At 57.6% G+C, this 16,780-nt stretch overlaps 1 protein-coding gene across 3 annotated transcripts; it reads right to left on the bottom strand.

The window, feature by feature from the left end:
- Positions 1–28: 28 nt before the first annotated feature.
- Positions 29–16,269, bottom strand: ABCB8 (ATP binding cassette subfamily B member 8). 3 transcript variants are annotated; one of them, XM_053898659.1, is made up of 17 exons: positions 16,079–16,269; positions 11,630–11,942; positions 11,106–11,261; positions 10,934–11,028; positions 10,695–10,800; positions 9,751–9,912; positions 9,566–9,651; positions 9,353–9,450; positions 8,969–9,074; positions 5,929–5,962; positions 5,608–5,744; positions 5,351–5,445; positions 5,040–5,173; positions 4,109–4,256; positions 2,500–2,750; positions 1,728–1,868; positions 29–1,141 (listed from the first exon to the last, which is right to left on the bottom strand). In XM_053898659.1, the coding sequence occupies exons 1-16, from the start codon at positions 16,171–16,173 to the stop codon at positions 1,743–1,745; spliced, it is 2,142 nt and encodes a 713-aa protein (XP_053754634.1). In that variant the 5' UTR covers positions 16,174–16,269; the 3' UTR covers positions 29–1,141; positions 1,728–1,742. The 3 variants fall into 3 exon arrangements, with proteins under 3 accessions (XP_053754634.1, XP_019280325.2, XP_019280326.2); XM_019424780.2 differs by having other exon boundaries at positions 29–1,868; XM_019424781.2 differs by lacking the exon at positions 11,630–11,942 and having other exon boundaries at positions 29–1,868; positions 16,079–16,237.
- Between the last annotated feature and the right edge of the window lie 511 nt (positions 16,270–16,780).

Below are 16,780 nucleotides of genomic sequence, written 5' to 3'. Positions count from 1 at the left end.
GCGGCACATGATACACGGATCTTGGAAGCAGGGAGTGAACAACACTTTATTGTACACGTGACCAGCTCCCGAGGCTGTGGCACTGGGAGTTTTAAGTACTTTACCACAGATCATCCCATTTCAACTCTTAAAACAAACTCTCAGGATGAGGTATTGCCAGGCTTATGACCCACGTTGAATAGTCGCCGGAGCCAAGGTTGAGGCTGAGGCCACGTGGCGAGCGTGAGGCTGACCGCACAACCTTCCGGCTCAAGGCCCGCCACAGACCTCACTACTTCCCTGGGTTGGGGGGTGGGGGGGCTGGGATTTGGAGAGGCCGCCCTGAAGAGGTCCAGAGAGACCGGAGTCTGGCGTCAGGAGGGGTCTCTGGGGGGCTGGGCTGGAGCTGGGGGAGCAGGAGCTTGTCTGCTCTCTCTCCCTGGGAGGGGTCTGGCAGGCCGCCGTGGACCTGGCTGGGAGCGGAGGCTGGCTCTGGGCTGTGCCTCCTGGGTGGGCGTTTAGGGGCAAAGCAACCCAGAGCCAGCCCACGCGCTGCCCCCCTGGGCTGTGGCCGCCCCGGCAGTGACCTCTGATCCGTAAGGAAGCAGGTATCAAGCCAGGGTGGCTGTGGCCCGCGGACATTTCAGGTGCTTTGTCCCAGAGGAGCATCTGCTCCTAAGCCACACCCAGAAGAGGCTGCGGGGCCTCCTGCACTCACACCTGAGCCACTGCTGCTTCTTCCAGGCTGACCTCCGGCTATAGCGGGCTCTGCTGGTCCTACTCACCACTGCCGCCCCTGACGCAGGGCACTGCCTGTCCAACTGATTTTGTGTTTTGTCAGCCTGGGGGCAAAGTATCAACTTCTCCCTAGAGGTTTGGTGACCACCAGCACCATACGACCCCTGTGGCTGGAGCCTGGGGTATGTCGGCTCCTTAGTCTCCTTCAGGGCTGGGTGTCCTCATGTAAAGGGGCTGTCCACAATCTCACAGGGTGACGGAGACGAGGTGCACGGGGCCAGGGCAGGGCTGCGATGGCTTGGTGAGCCGGAAGCTCCTTGAGGAACAGACCATGGCATGCCCTGCCCCTTCTCCCCCTTCCCAGGGGCTGGAGGCATGTGGGGCACTTGTTCCGCTGGACGGGAATGGGAGGGGGGGATGAAATCTAGAAAAAGGACCATTATTCACGGAGCAGGGAGGAGGGGAAGCTGTTCTCAGGATGGGGACTGTGGGTTCGAGGGGCTGGCCCAAGGGGCGGGTTCCTTCCCCCAGGGCTCAGAGAGGCCTCTCCTCTCAGAGAGGAGAGAGGGGAGTCAGGCTAGGACAGTGAGGTCCTGGCACGGGTATGGGGAACCCCAGTGTGAACCCCTGATTTGTACAGAGGTGGGGCCGGAAGCCTTTAGGCTATCAGGTAGGGGGATACTTGGCAGGGTTCCTGAGAGGGGCTGGGAGGATCTGGGCAGAGGGAGGGAACAGAGCAGGGGGCTGGGGACTCTGCCTCTTCTGTGCAGCCTAATGACTCATGGCTCTGGCAGGCGAGAGGTAGGCAGGAGGGGGAAACGGGGGCGGGGGGCAGAGGGAGTGGTCCCGACCTCCCCGCCTCCAGCTCAGCGAGAGTCCCAGGTTGCACTGTGAGGCAGGGGAGCAGCAGCCCACACCCCAGCGCACTGGTCTTCCTGGGTGTTTGGTCCCTGGGAGCTCCCCTGAGCCAAGCCCCGGTCCTGGGTGCCGATGCTCGGCGGCAACCAGACCTTAAACAGCTGCTCTCAGGACTTGGGGTGGCGGTTCCTGGGGCCTCTGGGCATCTCGGGAGCTGGGACATCCAGGGCCTGTCTCCGGATGAGCTCCGCATAGAGCCCACCCTTCTTTAGGAGCTCTTCGTGGGTTCCCACCTGGAGAGAGGAAGGAGGGGCAGATGGTCACCCCAACCCAGTTCACAGCCCTAGGAGGGCTGGCTTCTTATAAGCCATCGAGCTCACTGTCCTCTCAGCCATCGTCCCTCCTGGAGACACTATGACCCCAGAGCACTGGCACGTCTGAACTCGCTAGTGCCGTCTCCCTGCTTAGCTGGGTTTTGGAAGAGCATCTCCCTTATGGAACCCAGAGACTCCAGCTTTCACTTGAGTGAGCAGCTGGGAGCTGGGGGCCAGGCCTCATGCAGCCTCCCGGCCTTGCTGCAGACCAGCCTGTGGAGAACAGCTCCCGGCCAGCCCCTCACCAGGGTCCCTGGTGCTGCCTCTGCTATACCTCAGCTCCTAGGCCCCTTCTCCCTAGCGCTCCACACTTCTCTGAGTCCCTTCCCTTCGGTTCTGGGAGTCATGAGGTAGTTCTACTACCCCACGGGACAGTGGAAGAAACGGGCCCTGGGAGGCCAGGGCAGGAATTCCTGAATCCACACAGCGTGTTGCTTCCAGAATACGCCCCAGGCTCCCAGGGCCAGGCCAGACCCTCACAGCTGAGCCACTCTTTCCACTGCATCCATGGCTGAAACTGTCCCAACCCACTGCCTGGCCCCCAGCTGACCTCACAGACTTGGCCGTGGGCCATGACGACGATGTGGTGGGCCCCACGCACGGTGCTGAGCCGGTGTGCGATGACCAACACCGTGCGGCCAGCGCTGGCGCGGTCCAGGGCCTCCTGCACGACCCGCTCGGACTCTGAGTCTAGTGCGCTGGTTGCCTCGTCCAGGATCAGCACCGTGGGCTGCTTGATGAGGGCACGGGCAATGGCTAGGCGCTGCTTCTGGCCACCAGACAGGGTTGCACCCCGCTCACCTGGGGAGGAAGGGGACAGGGCAGGGCCTTGAAGCGATCTTCAGCTCTGCACTTGGGGGCGGCCCTACAAAGGGGCACCTGGGCCGTCTGGAACTTTCCATCTGGTCCCTCAGGCTCACCACCTTGCACCATGCACATTCGCCTGCCTCGGATGGGTCAGCATCCTGATCCCATAACCCTGTGCAAACGCACACGTGCACTCACACCAGACAGCAGGAGGGGCGCACACTCGGGATTCAGTGCACCCTGGAGACACCCAGTGCCCCTCCCACACCGGGGTGGGGTCTCAGAGCCATGCCTGGGCCTGTGGCTCCAGCTGCCTTCTCCTGGCCTGCTGGGTCTCTGCCACCCTGGGGACGTCCACGACCCAGATGTGGGCCCTGGAGTGTAGTGACGGCCTGCCATGGGGCATTCTGGGAAGACCCCACTTGGGGTCTACCATGCTCACAGGAAAACAGCAGAGGGGGCAGCCTGGGAGTGAAAAACAGCACCATGGGGACGGTGGTCAGAGGTCAGCAAGGGCAGACTAAAGCCCCAGATGAGCCTGCTAGTGTGCTGGGGTCAGAGGTACAAGGAAGGTGCCTCTCGAGAGGTGTGGGCACAGCACCTCCAATCGGGGGAGTGTGGACTCTGGGTGGTGACCAGAATGGGCTGGATCAGTAATAGAGCGTGGATGATGGCTAAAGACAGGGGTGGTGCCACCCCTGAAGCTCAGCCAGACTGAGGCCTAAGTTTCAAGATGCGCCAAGAACCCCAGATATGCCTACACCTTGAGACGTGCCGGAACATTCTGCAACAGAGCCAAGGACTGGGGGTGATAAACATGGCCCCAGAGGTTGAAAAAAAGACCCTTTGTGAATGCACAAAGCTGCGAGCCGCAATGTGAATATTCTAGTGTAAGGCTGCAACACTGCAACGTCCCAGAACCACAAAAGCCCTTCTCTGGGTAGGTCAGAAGGGAGACCTGTTCAGTCACATCAATCCCTGTGGGTAACTAGACGGAAACGCTTTTAAATTAAGGAACAAAAGGGCAGGAATGAAACAGGAGCCCGAAGAACAAGGAATTACGAGAAGATTAGCGGTCCAGTGCTTCTGGTCCCGTCTTAGGACGTGGAGGCCGCTGGGAAGCTCTGAAGGTCCCTGACACCACAGACCCCTTGCAAGTGTCCCTGGCTGGGTCCTGCGCCTACACTTTTTGAGGCATCCCCGTCTCTGCAGCCTGCGTGTGGTTGAACCACAGACCTGTGTCTGCCCCCCTCGGCCACGGACCTAGCCTTCCCTGATGCCAGGCCTGTGTCCCTGTGGCATGTTCACGCAGGCCTGGCAGATCCAAGCAGAACACTGTCCCCAGGACTCACCAACTATGGTGTTGTAGCCCTCGGGGAAGCTGGTGATGAACTCGTGGGCATTGGCCTCCCGGGCAGCTGCGTAAACCTCTTCATCCGAGGCACCCAGCTTCCCAAAACGGATGTTCTCCATGATCGTCGTTCCGAACAAGACTGGCTCCTGCAGGTGGCGGGGTGGGTCCACATGGGACATTCTGACTTTGCCCCAAACCCCGGAGGGGTGCAAAAAGGTGATTTTGGCCACACCGGAACTGGCCTCTTGCAAGGCAGGTAGGGGCAATTCAAAGTTACAAGTCCGATAAGAAAAGAGAGATCCGTCAAAGTGGGGAGAGGCCGAGCTCCCTGCAGGGCACAGGGTCCCTCAGAAGTGGGATGGGGAGGTGGCTGGGCCAGCTGGCCTGGCAAAGCCTCTCCTCTTGGGAGAGATGGGGAAGAAGGGGGTGTTCATTCTAGCTTTCTCTGCAGTGGTGGGTTGGTGAGGGTGCCCTCTATATCTAATCACGGGAGGTGGGTGGACCCTCGCTGGGGGGCACCACCTCACACAGAAGGAAAGAAGTGGGGCCGAGGGCATCAGGGTGGGGCCACGGGGGCTTGCTTAGTCAGGGGCGGGGGTCTCTAGACCTTCTGAATACCACACGTTTGTCAGAGGACCCAGGGGTCCTAAAATAGGGTCCCACTGCACCTGGTTGGATGGCAGTAAGGGAGGAGCAGAGTTCCTGCCCCAGGGAGGCAAGGGCAGAGCTGCGGCGGGCTGGGGAGGGCAAGCCCCAGATCCCATGACCGCTGGGGAGCCAGTCAGGAAGGCCTCAGCCTCCTACTCCCGCCCCACAAAGAGAGCAGGGGTGAAGTGGGCGGGAGGGAGGAAGAAGGGGAAAGGCCCAGGTGCAGTAAGGACCGCGAGAAAAGACAGACGGCGTCTGCAAGTTGGAGACACGCTTCCCACCTGGCTGATGAAGCCGATGACCTGGCCTCGGAGCCAGGAGGGATCGAGGGTTCGCAGGTCCCGCCCATCCAGGGTCACTACGCCAGCCGTGGGGTCGTAGAAGCGCTCGAGCAGGGAAGCCACCGTGGTCTTTCCTGGGGAATTGGGGTTGGGGGCACGGGGCGGTCAGGGAGGTGGCATGGTTTCTGGAGGCTCTGCCAGGAAAGAGGGACCCCCAGTGACAGGTGAAGGGGCCCCTCCTCCCACCCCACTCTGAGTGGTAACCGTAGGAAGGAAGGTCCTAGGGTGGGAGGGCGGGGGGTTCCTCTCACCTCCGCCGGACTGGCCCACGAGGGCCACGATCTTGCCAGGGGGCAGCGTGAGGCTGAAGTCTTCGAGCACCTGGAAGCCGGGGCGGCAGGGGTAACTGGAAGGAGCCAATGGAGATCCTTAGTTAGACCAGGTCCTGGCCCCTTTCTGCCCTGGCCCCTGCTCGAGTCTCACTGTATCCCGAGGCGGGGCTCATTTAGAGGGAGACACGGACCCACAGGGCCTCACGCCCCCGTGCCCACCCGCTGATGCCGCTGACCTGAAGCAGACGTTGTGGAACGTGACAGCCCCGCGCAGGTGCTCTCTGGGGATGCAGCAGCCCCCAGCCAGCGGAATGCACGGGCTCAGAGTCATGTACTCAAACACCCGGGCACCCGCACTGAGCCCCCGCACCACCTGGGGAGGGGGTTAATTAAAGTCCGAGGTGAGGGAGGGGTGGGGTCTGAGGGCAAGGCTGGCAGTGCAGCCCCATCTCCTGACACCTGGTTCCTGCAGCACACAGGTGATGCTGGTTGCTGACAGGACTCCAGCCCAGATCCGATGTCCACACCACGGGGCCCGCCCCCTGACTGCCACTCACCTGGCCGAACAGGACAGAGAGGTTGGCCATGGACCTGTGAGGAGGAGAGAAAGATTCAAAGAGTGGGGACAGGAGCCCCAGAGAAGGCTGGTGCCAGAGGGAAGGGTATGGGTCTCGGCTGCATGGGGGCGGAGGACGTGGCGCGTGAGGCTAGGAAACGGGCAGCCTGAAGGCAAACACAGAGGATGTTCCTGAAATCTGGGACAGCAGGAGCCCTGGGATCCAGCAACACCAGATAGTTCTCTGGCAGGTCGCTTCTCCTTGGAACCGCGTTATCTCCTTGTTCTCTCCTTGGCCAGATGAAGCTGACAACTGTCTGCCACCTCAGGCCTGGGGGCTCCGGGGAGATGGGCGCAGGAAGCAGGCACGGGGCTCGGGGGAGCTGGGCTCTGCGCTGCCTGCCTGCACCAACAACACGAGGGAGAGCGCCAGCACCGTGAACAGGTCGGGGCCACGAAGCCCATGGGGCAAGGTCAGCTCTAGTGCAGTGGACTCCTGGGGGAGCAAGGGCTAATTAAGGTGGAAAAATGGATGTTAATCCTTTCAGAGAAAGAAGGAACTCGAAGACCCTGGAGCATGTGAGGGGTGGGGGATGGGCCCCAAAACAAAGTTCCATAGAGACGCTAGCGCGGGCTTGCCCTGTGTAAAACATGGTGCGAGTGTGTCTCTGTCCAGGGGGGGTCACCTCCTCTGCCGTGCAAGGCTGTCGGCTGCTGGAAGGTGGAGAGTCATGCTTCTCAGTCACCGGCCCCTGACCGGGCTGGCCAGTCCGCGACAGTGCGCGTGTCTGAGTGTGCATGTGGGTCCTTGAAGTGGAAAAGACTGAGCGCCTTGAACGGGAAAGTCACTTCTTCCAGCGCCAGGGGTGAGGAAGGGAGGGGCCTGAAAGGAAATGGTTCTGGCAGGCTCAGAGTTACTGGCATTTGCCGGAGGGAGTGGAGAGGCATCGAGCAAGGAAGAGCCAGGACAGTGAGTTATCTGTGGACGACAAGGGAGAACATCCTCCACAAGAGATCTGGAGGCCATTAGGGCCTGGCAGAGGTGCCCGGCAGCAACCAAAAAGCAGATGCACATGACTCGTTGGTGCACGATGACCTTGCTCTCAGAGACAGCTCAGGAGGCAACCCTGAGAGCCCTGGCGGGGGGGCGGCCCATTCCCGGTGAGGCCCAGACCTGGATGTAGACCAGGCGGCCTGGCCCTGACTGTGGTCTGTCTGGGTACCTCTCCGTCTCCTCCAGAGACCCAGTGCCACAAAAAGAACACCTAGGATGGGGTCTAAAGGTTGAGGCTGCCTCCCTCCCCTCCCTCGCCCTGCTGGACCTCAGGAGGAAATACATCAGCCTCCTAAATAGATCGAATTCCTCCAAGGTGGGTGGCGAAGGATCTCCACGTGGGGAGGGCCCCCCACAAAGGATAGTCCTAAGGCCCGTGGCTGTGGGAGCAGCTCTGTGTAGCAGCCAGAGAGAGAGACAGCATAGATGGACTTCCTAGGCTTTTCTGTTTGTAAGAAAGCTCTGCTAACTGGCTAGCCCGTGCTGTGGGGAGGAAAGGAAAGGGTCGGAACTCAGGCCACAAAGGGAAGTGGGGGCCCAGACGAAGGGGAGCCTGATGGAGAAGGGCCAGACTCGGGAGGTGTAGGGAAAGGGAGACCTTCCCATCACTGCCTGTGGAGGGCCATATGGTGACTGTGTGCGTGGAACCAGGCGGGTTTGTCGGGCTCCTCAGGACCAGAGCACGAGGCCAGGGCCCAGCCTGGGGTCTGTGCCAAGTCCCACCTCTACAACAGTCCTCTCGGTCTCCAGGCTACCAGGGAACAGTTCCCAGGCTGGAGGAGGGATGAGGCCACCCACGGTCTGAACTTCAGAGAAGGTGTGAATGGGCCCAGATACGGGAGCACCAGACACAAATGGGGCCAAGGATGGGAGTCCTTTCTACCAACCCATCTTCAGACTGGCTCCAGTCTACCTGGGACAATAACAAGGCTGATGACGAGGGGCGCTGTAGGAAACAGGCAGTAAGACACAATGCAGAGCCCGGCCACGAGTGTCGGAAGCAATGTGGAAGGGGCATGGAGGGGTGTTTGGGGTGAGAGTCTGTTCTCTTGACGTGCTTGACAGTAATTCAGGTCTCTGCTCTTCAATGATTTATTATAGCATATTTGCTCCTCTGTTATTCATCATGACATCTACTTATGCTTTATGTGCTCTCACATATGTGGTGTGGGGGGGAGATGATGAGAAACTGCAGCAGAAACTGCTAGCGTTTAGCTCAGAAGAGAAAGGAAAGGGGAGGCCTTGGGGGTTTTGAGCAAAGGGAGCCGAGAGGTCCGGGCAGACAGGCCCAGTGGGGCAGGTAGATCGCAGAACAACGAACACAGTGAGCTCCAGGCTGGGAAGGGCAGGGGAGAGGCTGAGCCGCTCGGCCCTGGGAAGGTCAGAGAGGATGGCAGGCGAGCTCGTAAAGAGCATGTCAAAGACGGTCTATCTGTATGTGGAATCTCACTCGGCCTTAAAAAGGAAGGAAATTGACACAGGCTACGCTATGGACGAACCTGGAAGATATTACGCTGAGTGAGATAGGCCCGTCACGAAAGGACAAACGCTGTGCAATCTCACTTACGTGAGGCACCCAAAGTGGGCAAATCACAGACGTGGAGGTTGTCAGGGGCTGAGGGAAGGGGTTGTGGGGGCTCAGCATTTAACAGGCGGTTTCAGTGCTGCAGCACGAAGGGCGGGAGACGGATGGTGGTAACGGATGCACAAACTCTATGCTTCCAAACAGTTAAGATGGTAAATTTGACATTACGTGTGTTTTGCTACAATGGCCAATTTTTTAAGAAGCTGTCTCGGAAATTTCGGAACCGTTTAGGCGGCCGAAGATGTCAGCTGCATTCCTGAGCGTACGGACGGTGAATCAGGTTACAGGGTGCTCATGGATGGCACGGGGGCACTCTCCCCAGCCAGCCCCCGGGGCGGGCCACCACCCCCTGTCCCTCCACTCAGCAGGGCTCCTGCAGGACGGGGACAGCCTCACACTCACCTCTGCACCGTCTGGGAGGCCACCAGGAAGGACATGAGGTCTCCCCCTGTCAGCTCCTGTCCAGCCACGAGGGAGCCCCCAATAAACAGAGTGCCTAAGACCATGCCTGCGTGTGGAAAGGGACAGATGGTCAGGAAGGCGTCTGCCTGGAATAGTGTCTACCTGTTTCGTGTGGAAACGAGTGTGTGTGTGTGTGTGTGCACACGTGTGCATGTGTGGTGGTGGAGCTCACGCACCTGGCGCTCCTACAGATGTCTGAAGGACATCAAGCAGGCGGAGAGCCGCCCCTCCCCTGCCTGGCTGGGACCTGCCCTTCACGGCTCCAAGCTCATCCCCAGCCGTGACGGGCGCGCCCACACCCCGGGTGGGGACTTGCTCACTCACAGTTGAAGGCAATGTTGGAGAGCCCCTGGAACAAGGCGATGCCCCTGCCCAGCTCCTCTGCCTTACAGCGGGACCCCTCCAGCTCTGCTCCGTAGCGTCTGGGGAGAGAGGCCAAGCCCGGCTGTCAGGAAGCAGCCGGGCTGGGGTGCAGGGCTGCTGGGGTGCATTCAGGGAGTCCTCCCTGCTTCATGCTCCTCTCCGTCTGGGACTCACTCCTCTTCCCGATGCTCCATGGCGAAGGCCCGCACGGTCCGAACGTTGCCCAGGGCCTCATCTGCTACGCCTGTCGCCCTTGCAATCTGCAAGGAGTCCAGGAAGTAGGCGGCTGGCTTGGGGACGGGGAGGAATGGCGGGGCAGACAGAAACGGGGAAAGCACGGATGGCAGGAATGCTGGTACCTGCTCCTGACACTGGCGAGACAACTTTCGGAGAGCTGAGCCCATTAGGGTGCCAACTCCCATAAGAATGGGTGTGGCCACCATCAGCAGCAGCGTGAGGCGGGGGGACAGCATAGACAGGGACACTAGGCAGCCAGCCACCTGGGTGCAGCTTCGCAGTCCCTGGGGGAGAGAAGGGACACAGGAAGGCTGTTTGGCATCAGCACCACGACACGGGGACTTCACCAAGGGTCCACTGGCTACAGTGGCCAAGGCCGCTTCCCAAGGCCAAGGCCATGAGTCTGACCCTGGAAGGCCAACCAGCAGTCCACCCAGTCATAAAGCATGACCCTTTCTCTCCTACCAGGCACGAAAGGCCTGGGTGAGAATGTCTATGGACCACAGCCTCCTTCCCCCAGACAAATCCCAATTTGCTTTGCCTTTTGCTTTAGGAACTGAAAAAAAAAAGAATTAAGCAGGAATGTCATCCAGGGGCTGCTATGGGCCAGTGTGAGGCATGACCCAGCAGCCACAGTGACCATGTGGGTGGATGAGAACAGGACATCAGTAATGAAGTAAAAAGCCTTTACTCGTTCTCGTTAACACTTGTCAGCATGCCAGGCATTCTGGGGGTAAGGCAGGCCAGGGTAATTTTGCTCTTGGCAAGCCGGTCCAAGAAAGGCTCTTGTCTGAGTCCTTGGGAAGGTTTTCCGGGGAGGTAGAATTTCAGAACAGGAGTGAAACAGCCTGTCCTGACCTTGGACGATACCACAGTACCTCCCTTCCGTGAACTTCCCCACTCCCTCATCCACACCCTCACCAGACAGCAGGCTTCTCACTTGGTGCAAGCCTAGGCTCAGAGCCCAACAGCAAGGTGGGTGGGGCTGGCCTGATGTGTCTACACTGGGGTGTGTGTGTGTGTGTGTGTGTGTGTGTATACACACAGGGGGGCCTGGGGAACTGACCTGGGAGATGACGAGTTTGAAAGATGATTTAAACTCTTGCACATCAGCTGTCAGTCGGCTCACCAGCTGCCCTGTCTTTTTAGCATCGAAGAAAGCAATATCTTGTCTGGTGGTAGGTCAAGGGTACAGTAGGTTGGGGAGAAGAGGAGACATTAGTTTAGGACAAGACCCTGCCCCTACATTTGTCCAGACTTCTGGGGCCAGCAGTTCCCCCTGCCCGCACCCTGCACTGGCAGTACCGAAGCAGGTTGCTGAAGAGGGCCCTCCGCATGTCCACGGCCATGCGCTCGCCGATGCGGGACAGCAATACCAGGTACCCGAAGGTCAGCAGGCCCTGGGAGAGAGGCCGGGGCACTCAGGGGCGCCCAGGAGGCTCCTTTGGGTGCCCCCAGGCCCTCCCTCCTGTTGTACCTGAATGCCATAGAGGATGAGCAGGTAGGTGCTGAGATTCCGGGACTCAGTCAGGAAGCTGCCCACATGGTCCCTTGTGTACTTGGCCACAATCTCCACCAGCTGGCCCAGGAGCAGGGGGATCTGCACATTCACCAGGGCCGCACCCAGTGCCAGCTTGGGAAGGGGGGGGCAGACATTTAGAGGGGGCCATATTCTTCCCCATCCCTGGCCCTGACCTTGGCCCTCCCTCTCCTGCAGCTGTTCATGTTTGGCTAACTGTGTGCTTCTTCGAGTTCCAGCCCAGGCTGCCAGAGCCTGGGGATTCCTGTACCCTGCACAGCCAGCTGCCCTGTGTGGGATCGCCTGGCATCCCTTGGCTTCCAGTCCCTAAGGCAGCCAGCCCTTGCTGCTTCCTGAGGTCTATCCTGAGACTTGGTGAGGCAGACAAGCTGCCCCTGTGCAGCTCTGGCTGGCGCTTCTGCAAACCCCTGGCTGGGTCCTTCCCTGTCCCTGGTGTGGGCGAAAGGGGAGGGGCATCTCACCACGATGGCTGCCGCCAGGACCAGCAGGTGGGGGCGCAGAAACTGCCAGAAGAGCTTCCAGTTAAAGCGGGAATCCCCGACACAAGGTCTGGAGCAGGCAGGAGGGGCCTCTTCTGCCTCACACAGCGCCACAAGGCAGAGGCGGGGGCACTTACTCAACAGCACGGGGCCCAGAAGGATGCCCCCGACCCAGCGCCAGGCAGAGGGTCTTTGGCTGGGAGCTGGAGGCGCTCGAAGGAGGTGAGCCCGGAGTTGGGAGCGCAGCTGGGCCACAGCCCTGAGGAGGTAGGAGCTGTGGCGGCCATCAGAGCACCTGCAGGGAGACAATGGCATCGATGGCTCACGGCCCCGAGTGAACTTCAAGGGAGCAATCAATCAGGCCAGCTCTGGGCTGAGGCCTCTGGACAGCATTTCTTCCTCCGTAGGGTCCTACGCGACCCCTCCCAGGGCTGTTCTTTAGCACCTCAGTTTCTAAGAGAAACACATTGAGGCCAAGTTGCTGAGGAGCAAGACAATAGTCGGTAACCGAGTCGGAAAGGTGTTCTCGCCGTGCCATCAGACAGCTGGGCCCCCTCAGCCTCCAGGGACCCCTCTGGTCAGGGGCCATCTCCAACCCACGTGCTTTCTGATCATGGGACATCACTCTGGACGGCAGCTAGTCTGTAGGCACTCCTTTTACAGCTGAGGAAGCAGAGGTCCTAAGTGAATCTGGTTCAGAGAGGCAAGAGGAGAGTGCCCCCCGGCCACACCCGGCACTGGGCTGGCTTGCAGTGGCGACGCCTGGCCCACGTGGCCCCCGTGTTGCCAGTCAATGGTCCGGCTGTGTTTGATCCTCCCTTCCCTGGGAGGGAGATGCCCTTATTCTCACTTGATGGAAGAGAATGTCACGGGGGCTGAGAGAGCTGGAATAATTTGTCCCCAAGCAGCAGCCTGGACAAGAGGGGAACCCTGCTATGTGACTCCAGAATCCAGGCTTGTTCTAGCCTGCCACGTGTGCTGTGCCCAAGGCTGGGTGTGGCAGGGCCTGGACCGGCCCCGTGTCTTCTGACCCCTGGTCACTGTTCATTGCACCCCAACACCCAGACTCCTCCCAGGCCCCGAGTGCTTATGTGGCAGCGTATGGAGAAAAACGGTGACACACTCCCTCTCTATCAACTGAAGGAGAAAAAAGAAATTAACAATCCAAATAATGTATCCTGTCATCTCAGACCGGCCCAAATCACCTTCTCTGGCCTGCAGTTTCTGTATCAATACACGGTGATGTCGGGTAGAGAGCCTACCGCGTGCCCACACTCTGCTGTGAGGCACGGGAAACAAGAGGTCAACAGAACAGACCATGTAACTACCCTCATGGTGGGAAGGACTAACAGCTAATGACAAAGCTTGCTGAGTGTAAAAAGGGGAACAGCAGGTGCTCAGAGCACAGACCACGAATTCCCTGTGTGAGGGCATCAGGACAGGCCTTCCTGACCAGACCCGAGGGAGAATGGGAAGGAGCTGGCTAAGTGAAGGGGGTGGGGATAAAGTGGGGGAGAGCTGTAGGCAGCAGGGAGCGTGTTTGGGACATGTGCAGGTACGAAAGAAGGAAGAGCTGGAACCTGAAATACAAGGGAGAGGAGACATGGGCAGGACAGGCATTGAAGTTTTTATAGGACAGCTGGACTTTAGAGGGCAATGAGGACCATTCGTGGCTTTTAGGCTGAGCTATGACATAATCAAATCTGCATCTTAAAGATCACAGCAGAGGGGAGAAGGCTGGAGAAGGGCAAGCCTGGCTACGGGGACCCTGTTACAAGCAGAAGTTATTTGGCCAAGAGTAAATGGTGGGATGTTCAAAGATTCAAATGAGGTTATTGATGGGGAGAGGCTTTTAAAAACGAATACGGGGACGCCTGGGTGGCTCAGTCAGTTAAGCATCTGGCCTTTGATTTTGGCTCAGGTCATGATCTCATGGTTCGTGAGATCAAGCCCTGCATCAGGCTCCGCGCTGACAGCGCGGAACCTGCTTGGGATTCTCTCTCTGCCCCTCGTACGATCTCTCTCTCAAAATAAATAAATAAACATTAGAAAAAAACACAACAACACAAAAGGGTCACTTGGGTGGCTCAGTGGGTTAAACATTCCACTCATAATTACAGTTCAGGTCATGCATAATCTCACAGTTCATGACATTGAGCTCTGCACTGGGATTTTCTCTCCTCTCTCTGCCCCTCCCCTGCTTGCACGCATTCACTCGCTCTCTCAAAATAAATAAACATTAAAAAAAAAAAAAAAGGAATAAATAGAATGAGGTTTTTCTTTATTCGGATGGTCTTTTGTATTCTCAGATGCTCCCAGCTGCAGACTCCACCTAATTTTTCCCTTGTTTCAAGGAGGCCCGGGTCCTCTCTGTTATGCCTCCTTCCACCCCATTCCACATGCCTGGCTTTTATGTCTCATTTTCCACTGTGTACTTTATGTCTACCCTAAATTTTAGAGAAGCTCATCTTCCTTCTGCCCAGTGTAAGTGTCCAATTTCCCCATGAGACTTTATATTCCTCGAGGGCAGGAAGCTCTATCTTATCCACATTCATCCCCAGCACTTAGCAGAGTTCTTGTACATAATAGATATTCAGCAAACGGTTATGGTTATGTTTGTTGAGTGCATGCCCTCGTTAGAAATGCAGAAGGGAGGGGACCCTGGGTGGCTCAGTCGGTTAAGCGTCCGACTTCGGCTCAGGTCATGATCTCACGGTCCGTGAGTTCGAGCCCCGCGTCGGGCTCTGTGCTGACAGCTCGGAGCCTGGAGCCTGCTTCAGATTCTGTGTCTCCCTCTCTCTCTGACCCTCCCCCGTTCATGCTCTGTCTCTGTCTCAAAAATAAATAAAAACATTAAAAAAAAAAAAAAAAAAGAAATGCAGAAGGGAAAAATCTGACCTGTCCTGTTACTGCATTGTTTGCAAGTTGTAGACTCACTGAGGCCTACAGTAAGAAGTATGTTGTAAATTGCCACCCAGTACAATAAACACAGGTCACACAAAATTGAAATGCTTCACAAAACAATACTCTCCCTAATGTTAAAGCGGGTATTCTATTCTATTCACTTGTTTTATTTATTTATTTTTATTTATTTATTTTTGAGACAGGGAGAGACAGAGCATGAACAGGGAAGGGTCAGAGAGAGGGAGACACAGAATCTGAAACAGGCTCCAGGCTCTGAGCTGTCAGCACACAGCCCGACGCGGGGCTCGAACTCACGGACCGCGAGATCATGACCTGAGCCGAAGTCGGCCGCCTAACCGACTGAGCCACCCAGGCTCCCCTCTATTCACTTGTTTTAAAAAGTAGGCTCCACACTCAACGTGGGGCTTGAACTCAGACCCTGAGATCAAGAGTCACATGCTCACTAGGCACTCTCTATTACGTTCACTTTACATGATCCTACGCACTACGTTCATTTTCTGATCTACTGTGTTGTGACTTGCACATTTGAAAGACATTGCACTCGTGGGCACACAAATACTTGCATATTATCTGAGGTTTCTCTCCGGGTTTCTCTCTGGTTTAAATGATATCAACACCCTTACTCTCTTCCTAAGGAGTGTTTCAAGCATTTTAATAATTTACCATGGTTACTTTCCAGCTTCTCTCATCTCCTCCAAACTAAGACTCCAAGCAAGGCTTGGTCACTGCCAAGAACTGGCAAATTACTTCCCAGCAACGGTACTTCTAGCTCCAGCTTGGCCCAGCTCTTCTCCTCTTTCAATCAGATGGGCTTTCAAAATGACACAAGTCCCTATCAGCTCACCCCTGCCAATCTGCTGCCTTCCTGGCCCACAGGTTATTCACTCCAGGATCAGAAAGGAATCTGTCCCTTCTTAAAAGCAGTTACACTGGAGTCGCAGTTTCAGGGTCCACGTTGGTTTCCTACCTGCGTCTCTCTCTCAGGACCAACGTGTGTAAACACACAAAAACACACATGTACGTGTTTCTAGATTTTTTTTTTTTTTAATCTCTGCTGAAAACATCCAGATCTAGGAACAATTTCTGTTCAGCTCATATTGAATCTTGGGAGCAACACCAACGCTAAATGTCTCTGGACACTAACAGTTTTTGTCCAAATTGCCAGACCAATTCCAAGAAAGAGGACAGGGAGGGGGCAGGAACAGCACCCAGGCTCGACACCTGGCGCCCTCTGGTGGGAAGCACGGACCCGATGTGGTCACCGACCTAGAGCGTTCCCTCCGCGCAGCCCACAGGCGGATACAGACGGGCCGAGTCTCCTGCTGGCACCTAGGTAGTCGCTATAAATAACTGAAGCCAATCCCTGGGGAGTGACATTCTACCCCCCGGGCCGGCCTACAACTTCCAGCAGGCCTCGCGCGAGCCCGGGACTCCATGTCCCGGCAGGCCCCACGCCCCGCCAGCCGGTCAACGGCCCGCGCTCCCAGTAGGTTTGTCACTTTTTACCTGACGGCCGCGAATGTCTGGAAGCGGAGGGGTAGTATCAGCCTGCCTGGGACAGGGCCACCCCGAATTCCGACCCGAAATAAGTGCACCAACATGATGGGACGTGAACACAGGAGCAGCCGGCAACGGCAGCTTCACCCTCATCCCATTGAGGGCTCCATGTTGGCTCCGGCCCCCATCCCGACAACCCCCTCGCGCCTCGGCGACGATTGGCGGAAAGACGCATCAATCTCGTCGCAAGCTGTGATTGAAGAAAGCCTTTTCGGTCCTTCTCCTTCCGGAAGTGTGATTGGACAGAGCCGACTATCCGCCCGCCCCCGGCTGTGGGCGGGGCCGAGCAAATGGGGCATTGCTTTCCGCCTACTGCCCGGGCCAGCCCTGGGGTGACTTAAGCAGCGCGTGCTTCGTGGGACCCTCTACCGCGGGGTTTATCCGTAGTAACGCGCCAGCGTTACCCGGGACCTCGGGGTTGCTGGTCTATGGGTGCTGCCGGCGGACTCTAGATGTCCCAGGACTTCTAAGGAGTATAGAGTGTTGGTCCTAGGGAATGAAGGGAAAGGGGCCTGGGGAATTTTTTCAAAACATGTGCGCGTTCCATGTGATGCATCCCTTTCTCCCAGACAGATCAGAGCTCCGGGGATGGCAGCCACGTGTATTTGGGAAAAAAATTATCCTGGTGATTCTGATACACTCCGCCTACTC

Source organism: Panthera pardus, unplaced genomic scaffold (assembly GCF_024362965.1).
Source record: "Panthera pardus isolate Hobbes unplaced genomic scaffold, ASM2436296v1 HiC_scaffold_9, whole genome shotgun sequence".
In the NCBI taxonomy this organism is placed as follows: domain Eukaryota; kingdom Metazoa; phylum Chordata; class Mammalia; order Carnivora; family Felidae; genus Panthera; species Panthera pardus.
This window is presented reverse-complemented; position numbering and strand designations above follow the sequence as displayed.